The sequence below is a fragment of the Pristiophorus japonicus genome, chromosome 4 (genome assembly GCF_044704955.1).
Source record: "Pristiophorus japonicus isolate sPriJap1 chromosome 4, sPriJap1.hap1, whole genome shotgun sequence".
NCBI lineage: Eukaryota > Metazoa > Chordata > Chondrichthyes > Pristiophoridae > Pristiophorus > Pristiophorus japonicus.
In genome coordinates, this window is record NC_091980.1 from 288851781 (window position 1) to 288862199 (window position 10419).

General features: G+C 44.2%; 1 protein-coding gene across 6 annotated transcripts in view; it reads right to left on the reverse strand.

Moving 5' to 3' along the window:
- LOC139263451 (B-cell lymphoma/leukemia 11B-like) overlaps positions 1–8536 on the reverse strand; it is a 188144-nt gene extending 179608 nt beyond the window's left edge. For 3 of the 6 annotated variants that reach the window (XM_070879560.1, XM_070879556.1, XM_070879555.1), the window contains exons 1-2: positions 8415–8536; positions 2713–3066 (exon numbers count right to left, since the gene is read on the reverse strand). In XM_070879560.1, coding sequence (XP_070735661.1) covers positions 2713–3066; positions 8415–8469 — 409 coding nt within the window. In that variant the 5' untranslated portion in view covers positions 8470–8536. Of the gene's footprint in view, positions 1–2712; positions 3067–5126; positions 5185–7246; positions 7266–8414 lie in introns of those variants that run through there. The other 3 variants (XM_070879559.1, XM_070879558.1, XM_070879561.1) reach the window with 3 other exon arrangements.
- Between the last annotated feature and the right edge of the window lie 1883 nt (positions 8537–10419).

Genomic DNA, 10419 nt, shown 5'->3' on the forward strand with positions numbered 1-10419 from the left:
AGCGCATCAAAGGGAAGCAAAGAAGGCCATTCTGTTCTCATTATGACTTTCGGATTTCTGGATAAGCCCCTCACCCGTAGACACTAAATCCGCTTGGTACCCCACCCACTCTTAAACTGAGCAAAATGGCCCACCAGCAGCTTCTTAGGGATGGAGGTGGCGGGGTGGGGAGGGCAGGGTATGTGTGTGTGTGTGTGTGTGTGTGTGTGTGTGTGTGTGTGGGGGGGGGGGGGGGGGCGGGGAGGCGAGGGTGTGTGTGTGTGTGCGTGTGTGTGGGGGGGGGGCGGGGAGGCGAGGGTGTGTGTGTGTGTGGGGGGGGGCGGGGAGGCGAGGGTGTGTGTGTGTGTGGGGGGGGGGCGGGGAGGCGAGGGTGTGTGTGTGTGTGTGTGTGTGTGTGGGGGGGGGGGGGGGGAGACAAGGATATTTGTGTGTGTGTGTGTGTGTGTGAGTGAGGGGGGGGCCGGGGAGGCGAGGGTGTGTGTGTGGGGGGGGAGAGACATGGATATTTGTGTGTGTGTGTGTGTGTGTGGGGGGGGGGAACAAGGATATTTGTGTGTGGGGGGAGGGGGCGAGGATATTTGTGTGTGTGGGGGGGGGGGGTGGCGAGGATATTTGTGTGTGGGGGGGGAAGGCAAGGATGTGTGTGTGGGGGGGGAGGCAAGGATGTGTGTGTGTGTGTGTGTGTGTGTATGTATGTGTGGGGGGGGGCGAAGATATTTGTGTGTGTGGGGGGGGGGGGAAGATGAGGATGTGTGTGAAAGACTGTGTGTGTGTGTGAGAGGTGTGGCAGGAGGGGGTGCATTGGTATACTGAAAGTGTCAAACATTTCACTTTGTCTGAGGCACAGCCTCACACCACATATTTCACCAATTTTTAGTTTTCGGACCCCAATAAACACCAACGGCGCTTTGCTGATTGCGGTAAATGAAGAGAACAACACAGGTACCCCACCCCTCCCAATATTACTTAGAAATTTGTAACTCTGAACATAAAAATATTCATTCAAATCTTTCCCCACCCCGTAACAATCACCCAAATAAACATGATGTCACACCATCGTTCATTCTGATTCATACCATATCCTGTAAACTTTAAAAAATAAATCCATAACATTCCTATTTACGTTAAACCTTTTAATTTTTTTTTAAAAGCCTCTAATAGTCTGAAGAAATGTCTACACTCGCAATGCTGCTTATTATTCCTATAGAGGCTTTACAAAAAAAACTACTTCAAAAGTATTCGACATTTTGTTTTAAATGGCATTCTGGCAGAGGAGTCTCTGGATGAAAAGTAGACAAATCCACAGCAACGTAGAGTGTTTAATCTTCTGTGCTTTACTGTTAAGTAGCATTCTGAAAGATAAGCCAGCACAGATTTCTTGCACACGCACACATACACACACACACACGTGCAGTGCAAGAAATCATAGCGTTCCTGATCACATGACCCGATAACCTCAGGTAAGTCACCAACTCGGCCCCTCCCAAACTTGACTTCCGCTGGTGGCACTACAGCGGGGCAGCTCACTGGTTTTCAATAATGGGTAATGGGTATCTAAGATGGCATCAGCACAGATCAGCAGTGCCATGTCTCCCTCCATTGGCCAATCCACACTGCCACTCTGGGAGGGAAGTCCTTTTATTTTCTTTATTCCCCACCCCTTGACAAATTACCAGGTTTTGATTGAGTCCATGAAGGTAGGATTTAGACTCGCGGTCTAGATTGCGCGCGGTTCTCTGCCCCCGTACCACAGGGCCCGACCTGGGAGACTCACAGCTTCCATTCAGGACATGAAAACAGGGTCAACACGGAAAAGCAACCATTCAGCTTCAGGTCTAACTTTCATTTTGACTATATATATATATTGTTTTTTGTTGAAAAAAGTTAAGCTCTCCTCCCAGGAGTTGGGCAAAGCTTTTTTTTTTGGGGGGGGGGGGGGGAAACAGAGGGGGAGGTAGGAAAGGTGCAGCTGAAAACCCAGTTTATATTTTAATCAACATAATGGCAATCTTCCCTTTTAGATTCTGGCTGCAACACATGAATTTTCTCCTTTTGTAGAACCAGTCCCAACTCTACAACACGCAAGAATCAGTATTGGCACGTTTTGAAAAAACACACAATTGCCATCCTATTAACCCTTAAAGCACAGGCATCACGTGTCGCACCAATTGTTTGAGGGCACTTTTTTTTAATATAAGCTCGGTTAAAGTGATCTCTCCACCAAGAGTTACAATCAAAAGTGTGTACGCCTCCCAGGAGCCCTCTCTGTGGTGACAGCAATGAGATTATGGACAAAAACCAGCAAGCTCTGAAAATGCTTAAAATAAAAACACACAAAGGGCCAAGTGTACCTCCTCCTAGCTATTTATAGAGTATGTGTGTGTGTGTTTGTGACAATTCTCTGGATGTATGCTACATACACTGGAGGTGGGAGTATATCAAGGCATCTCGCAAATAAGAGACGCACTTTGTTTGTGTCACGGCGTGTAATCAAACTCTGCTCAGATTCAGGATCATTTTGATGGTAGAAAGTTCTGAAAAGCCCATGAAGGTTTCAAGCAAACACTGACTATATCTCTCGACAAAAGAGATGGGGTGGGGAGGTGGGGGCGGATTCTATCACTGGGTGACTATACCCACACATTAAACTGCAATGAGGAACAAAAAAAACAGAGCAATTATCAGTTCATTGAGTGGTATTAGACGCATTACCTCCTGCAAGACTCTCCAGCTTCGGGCAAATTCCTTTCGTAGGTGTTAGCAGACGGTCGTCCTCCTCGGGCGTGACTTGGATGCCGATTTCGACGGGCTCAGACACTCTCTTGGGCTCCTGGTGAGGGGGCGAGGGGCTGCGTTTATCCACGGCCTTCTCGAAGCAGATGCCCGTGCCGTTGCACCGCTTCCTCTTGTGCTCGATAAAGACCAGGATGTCGGCCAGGGGGAAGTGCGCCTGGCATTTCCCGCAGGTCAGCAGGTCGCGGTCCCCGTGGTCTCCGCCACCGCTGCCCGGCCCGGCCATGGCCGCGTCCTCTTCGTCCGTGCTCGCCGTCTCCACATGGTCAGTCTCTGCTCGGCGCGGGAACGGAGGGAGAGAGGGAGAGAGAGGGAGAGGAAGAAAGGAGAGCCTCTGTTTAGCCAAAAAAATTCATGTTACCACACCGTCCCGATATAGAAAGAAATTGGATTTATATAGCGCCCTTCACGACAACCGGACGTCTCTCGGCTATACATATATAGATATATTCCTGGGGTTTGCGTGCAATTCTAACATTGCACAGTAAAACAGACACAAGGTCCCAACTCTTCTAACGAGCCAATAACACCAGCCCCCCCCCCACCCCCCACCAAAACACGCTCAATCAAACAAAACATTTTTTTTTGCAATTGTGAAATAAAGATACGAGAAAGAAAAAGCCCAAAACAGCCAACCACTCAAAGGCATTTTCTTTATTTTGTTGTGTTTGTTCGCACCTTGTGCTCAGCAGTCAGTGAAACAAGATGCAGGGTTTCGGATGGAAGATACTCAGGCACAACTCTGCAGAAATAAAACTGTAAACAGAATGGGGCCTTCTCTAATACAAACACCAGGAAATATCATAAATCTGGATATATGTTACTGCGACAGCCCCTGCCTAATTCAGATCCATGTCATGTTTATTGATATACTGGTTTGGGGTTTATTCTTGTTGTGTTAAATGTGGCAGTCATTCACTGGAGAGCCATGGTTGGCTTTATTTGGGGGGGGGGGGTGGTGGGGGGGGATGTTATGGGGAGCAGGAGTGGCGTTCTCGCCCCCACCCCCACCCAAATCTGCATTACGAACCTGTGTGGATTTACTGACAGCCAACGTGCAATTGTACCCAGAGCGAGATGGGTTATCGAGTACAATTTTAACCTTCCTTTCCCCACCCCCCTCCCAAAAAAAAACAGCTTAATACAAAGAAGTACATTTTTAACATAAGAGTGTCACAACTACTGGTTTCTGGGGCCCTTTGAGTTGGAGAACACAGTGCTGCATTTCCATTTTAAAATGATCACCAATTTTATTTATTTATTTTTTTGTCCCTGTAAATAAACCGGCAAAGTCGTTTCGTCAAGTCTGTACCGCTAAGTAAGGACGTCATGTTGAAATTTTGGATACAGGTCTCTACATTAATAGGTACAATTAACAAGCGGGGAACAACAAAGACGGAGAGGGGGAGAGGGAGAGATTGGGAAGACAAAGCGTGAATAGGAATGTTCTGATTCATCTGCCTCCTTTCAGCTCCTTGGCTATTGTACCGACAATCGCGTAACATTTTGGTGCTCTGCACAGACAGTCGCTCAAAGTTTAACAACTTGCTCTGTCACAGGATTACAAGAAGCCTCATTATTTCAGTGCTACAATTTTTTTCTTTTTGTTGCATTATTTGAAAAAAACCATAACGGGGTTCTCAAGGAATATTAATCAGCAGCAAAACTGTCCCAACAAAGCGGAGAGCACAAATAGATTTGTGCAAACAGACCTGTCGTATTTATTTTTTACTAAATAATATGAGGGGCAAACAAAAGCCTATACAAGTCTGGATGAGCGGCAGATATTTTTCATAAACAGCCAGCAGTGCGGCGAGGAGATAACACCAGCTCCTCCAACACAACAGCAAAGAAAAATCTGCATTCGATACATGTAATAAAATGTGCAATATTTAATATCAGAAGACTCAGAAAAGGCAAATATACTCTCGGTGATCGTTCCATCATTAATCAATTCCCACGTCTGCTGTCACTTTAGCAAGAAAATGATGATATTCATCTAACCTACTCATTGACGTGTGTACAACTGCTGAAGTGTATCCCCTCTGCTTTAATTTATTTCTAAATAACTTGCTTAAGGCACTTTTTGTTTTATTCTGGGTTTTACGAGCACGAAAACAATGAAGAAAGGATAGGAGCTGAGAAGCATTCCACTCCTATAAGAGTAGAAGTGCTCTCTTCTTATCGTTGGCCAGGGCTTTGCTAGTTTAAAGGAACCAAAATAAACAATCTATTTTTTTGTCGTAAACACTTGCCGTCAAAGTTGAACGGATGTTTTAAAATGTAATATATTTATTGCTTTCAAACACATTTCTCTCTCTCAGATTATCTACCTTTGGTTAGAAATAAAGCTCATCATTGCAGCGTTCTGAATATTTTTGAAGATGTGACATATTTTTCTCCCCCCCCCCCACCACACACACACACACTTACACCAAAGATCCTTTTCTAAAAGACAGGACTGTGCAGTTTACATTTTCATTATGTGGCGCTGTATACCTTTTAAATTAATTCAAATAAAAACAATATCAAAAATTGTTTTAGGGGGAAGTTTCAGTCCATTATTTTAATTACAATCTTCCCTGTCTGCAATGATTCAAGTTGCTCTGAAGATCAATACAGTATTTTAGTTTGGGCAAAAAATAAACTGATGGTTGTTGCAGCAGGAGTTGGTGTTTATCCTGTATATAAAATATAAATTGCAAAAGGTATATCCTTTTTCTTAAATAAAATAGCATATTGCATTGGGAAAACATGCAACGGTGCACTAAATGCTTTATATATGCAAAGTGTGCCCTGTGTCTGCCTGATAGCAATACAGGTAATGGTACCGCTTTGCTTCTGGTCACTGTAGCAGGTTTATTTTTGTTGGTGCTGTAGCGAATTGATGAGTTGACTTAGAGCGCCCCCTTGCGGCAGCCGCGCGCCACTGCCGCTAGCCAGCGCGGGACACACGCGCTGTAAGTTGCAAAAAGCCCTGGACAAAGTTTACCAGAATTACAACTCTCCCTCTAAATCTGACTCGCTACCGGCGGCGCCTTTATTTATGCAATTTTTTTACTTTGGTGCGATTTTTTGGGGGAGGTTTGGTTGCAAAGGCGGATTTAGGAAGCAAAATACAAAACATTTCTCATTGCATGCAAATCCTCCATCCGGCTGGATGGGAACTTCAAGCTTGCAGACACACACACATGCACACACACACACTCTCTCTCTCTCTCTCTCTCTCTGCCCCCAACCCCCACCCCCACAGCACACACAACCCTTTATTCCAAAACAAAGGCAGGCAGGAGTCTAACTCAGACCTGGTGCAATCCCAAGTTCAATGTCTAAAGCCTCTGCCAGCCGTTCATTAACCTGCAGCCAGAGCCCCGAGCTGTGCACACATACACACACAACACACACAGGACTTCAACATCGCCGAATTTCAGCAGCAGCAAAAAAAAAGTGGAAACTCGTGCAACTACCCCCCCCCCCAAAAAAAACACATTGCAGATTGAAAAAGCTGTATGTTTTAAATCGCAACACTCCATACATCGCCTGGCCCGGCGGGGTTGTGGAAGGGGAGACAGATTGATTGAATGGGTAAAACAGAAAGCAACCCCATTGCACTCTGTGTGTGTGTGTGTGTGTGTGTGCATCGCAAGCTTCGGCCAGCCCTGCGCGGGGCTTTCTGTGTGTGTGTGTGTGTTCAGGGGGCAAGTTTTGCAAGTCGGAAGTGGCATTAAAAATCGGACAGTGTCCGCAGGCTGAACAAAAAAAAATAAACAAAAAAGGGGGGTGTAAATTGCACCGGTGTGTGGCTTTCTGTGTCACTGAAGAAAGGTATGCGATGGGGGGGTGGGGGGGGGGAGAGAGTTTCCTGGTGGTATTCCCGAGCCTGGGGATGAGACAGCGAGGCAAGGAAGAGCGAGCTTGTGGGGAAGGGAGGTGGGAATTTAAAAACATAACTAACAATTGTGCATTTAAATAAATGGAACTTACAGAGGGGGCGGGGGAAAGTTCGATCCGATTTAGCATCATTTTTGTATTTTTTTTTGGAACAAAAAGCATTCATTTGGGTCAAGACCGGAATGGTTTGCAAAACAAAAATCCTTCCACCTTTAGTCGCCCCCGAAAACAATATCACGTTGTCAAAAAAATTCCAAGAATCGCAATTCACCTTTTACAGCGAGTTACAGAGATCTCAAATTAGAAAGTAAGCGCTTTATTCCGCCATAAAGACGGAAGCATGCAGCAAGAAGCGCGTCTGTTTTATATATATTTTAATAATAAATAGATTTTTATTAAAAAAATGCCTTGCATTTATCCCTCCCCAGCCACCCCATTTAGAAATTCCTGGCATTCAAGCATTTTTTTTGTCGTTTTAATTTTTTTTAAAGTAGCCAATATCTGCAAGCAAAGATGCATTCCACCCTCTCCAACAATCCCAATCGTATTAAACGCAATTTACCTTTTATTTCTGCAGTTTGCACCCAAAAAAATGCAATTGATGTCCAACAACAACAAAAAATGATATTCCAACCTTTGCACGGACAACAACAAGCAAAAAAAAATACAAACAAACGTAGTTTTTTTTTGTTGTTTGCAAGGAAGAATTCAATTGCAAAAAAAATAATAATTTCTTTTGAGGAGGGAGGATGGAAAAATAAAATCTGAATCTCACACAACACAAGAAAGAGAAAGCTGGCTTGTTTGGAAGGGGGTTACCTCGCAAGGCTGTCTCCGCAGTGCAAGTGGGCTTATGCAGGGGTTGTTTTTTTTTGCATTTGCAGGGAGGGGGAAAGAATATATTTATTTAAATTTTAGCAGAATAAGAAACATAAATATTCCGACTTTCTCCTTATTTGGCCACGTTTGTAACGTTGCGACCCGCCGCGTTCCATCCACTGCCTCGCGCCCGGGCAGCACCGCTCCACGCGCCACTTGCAAGTTTTCAAATATTTTTCTCCAGAGCATAAAACTACAAAATAAACACTAAAAAACAGCCAAGACTCCTCGTGCAATGACCGATGCAAAGAAATAACTCCAGCTCTCTATTGCACAAACTTTTTTTTTAAGGGAGGGGGGGGTGTTAGAGAGGAGATGATGGGGTGATGGGGTTTTTGGGGGGGGGGGTGTGGAGGGGGGAAGAGGTTATTCAGTAAAATGCAAAGAGAGAAAGAAAATAAATGTAACTAAAATTAAAATAAATTTGCAAAGCGGCGTCCTGTTGTTACACACACACACACACACACACAAAAAGATACACGTGCACTGTTCCGAGGGGTTTAAAACATTGCATTTGCAAATAAAAGAGCAATTATTTTTATTTTAACAGAGAAAACGCGTGCAATTTCAAGCCAAATCGATTTTGTAAAATAATCTAAAAACTAACTCTGCAGAATTAAAAGTCTGAATGTTTTGTTGTCATGCTGACCATTGGAGGTAAAGTGTGCAATTCACCTCAAAAAAATTTTTTTTTTGTCTTTTGCATTTGTTATTTAAATAAAAGCAGCTCCCCCCCAAAAAAAATTAACATTTAACATCAGGCTTAAATATTAATTTTTTATATATATATAATCTATATTTAATATTTTTTATTTTGCAAATGTAGAATTTTTGCAGGGTTTGTTACTTACGCGAAAATTCCCTTTTACTTAAATGCTGAGGGTTGCCTTGCTTGCGGCGAGACATAGTCGGTCACATCTGGAGCGCAAAGCCGGAGACTCCAGAGAAAAATATCTTCATCAGAGCCCCTGACAGAAAATAAATTGGAAATAATGCAAAGATGGCGGATGGAGATGGATTGTGGGATAGCCGTCAGAGAGAGAGAGAGAGAGAGAGCTGCTACCACACACACACATTACACACACACACACACATTACAGCAGCAAACACACACACACACACACACATTCAAGTTCAAGTGCGGACGTGACGCGCCCACGAACTTGAACGTCAAGGCGGTGAATTGGCCGCCAGCTCAATGGGGGCTACTACTGGCAAAGGCATCACATTGTTAGAGCAGAGCTTCCATTCACAGCCACTCACTCACACACACACACACACACACATACATACACACTGGCAGACCTGATCAAGGATATTTGCAGCTACAACACCCCCCCCCCCCCTCTCCACACAAACACAACCCTCAACCCCTTTCAACACAACAAATGCATTTTATCTTTTTACAACCATTTTTATTTCTCAAACTTTCTTTGCAATGTGTGTGTGTGTGTGTCTTTTTTTTGCACACCCAACCCTCACCCTTTCACACAACCAATGCATTTTATCTTTTTACAACCATTTTATTTCTCAAACTTTCTTTGCAATGTGTGTGTGTGTCTTTTTTTTTGCAATGGGAGTTGTATGCATATTTGAGAGAGAAAAGGTGGGTTTCCCCCCCCCTCCCCCCCCCACAAGCGGACCTGATAAAGAAGGGTGCTAACTGCTCCTCACCCCCCACCCCCCTTTTCCCACGATTATTATTTTTTTTAAAGAATGCATTTGATTGATTCCAAACTTTCTTTCAATGCACCGCATTGCAATTTGAAAGTTGAGCTGGAGTCCCGAACTTAACTGGCAGCAAAAGCTGGCAGGAAAAAGGTGCTCCGAGTTTTTAAACAAAAATGAAAGTAATCGTTTTCGCCAAATGAAATGCATTCTTTTTGTTTAAAGGAATCCTGTATTTTAAATAAAGTTTTAACTACTTAAAGAGTGAGGTGGAGGGAGGGGGGGGGGGCGGCTGAGGAGTACTCGAAGGTATTCATTCATCTGCAATTATGCACACACGCACACATCGGTTAACCTGAGAAGCACAGTGCTGCTAACAGCTACTCATTGCGATGTTTGCAGTGCTTCTTTTTCTAAGGAAATACATTGCATTGCATTACTACTGGCAAGAGGGCGCATTGTACTGATACTGACTCACGCACAATGCACACACACGGGCTAATCTGAGAATTATACAGTTGGCAACAAGCGCTTATTCCAATGTTTGATATATTATTATTTTAAAAACACACAAACGTGTATTGGATTCGCTTTTCTTCCTCCTCCCCCCCCCCCCCCCCCCCGTCCATCCCAACTGCTATTGTACCAGCATTCATTCAGACGAAATATGCACACATAGAACGTCGGCCACTTTTTTAAAAAGTGCTTTTAATGGGAATTTTTTTTAAACATTCTTAAACAAGCGGCAAAGCGCGCAAACTGTGCAAGGGTTGGTGTAACCGCAGTCCAGAGACGCGCACAAATCAATCCAAAGGGGCGCGGGAACTGGGAGCAGATTCTGCAATGATATATATATAAAGAGTTTTATTTTCAATCGAAAGAATGGGAGCAAGACTGAGCTGCCTCTGGTGCGGGGCGCACCTCCGGATTAACTGGACTATATATGCAGGCGTGCATTCAGTAAAACACCACACATGCTATTCATTATGATGGGGAGAGAGGGGGAAAGAGAAGGATGTTTTGGCAGAATATGTAAGATATGATCGTGTCTTCACCGCTGGTCTATGTTTGTGATCAGCAGGGTGGGGGAGCCCGCCGACTGCTAGTTAGACACAAAAATACTTTGTATGTACAAAGCCACACCCCATTATTGATTAGGGATATCTTTAGCTACAATCCCACTGGCAT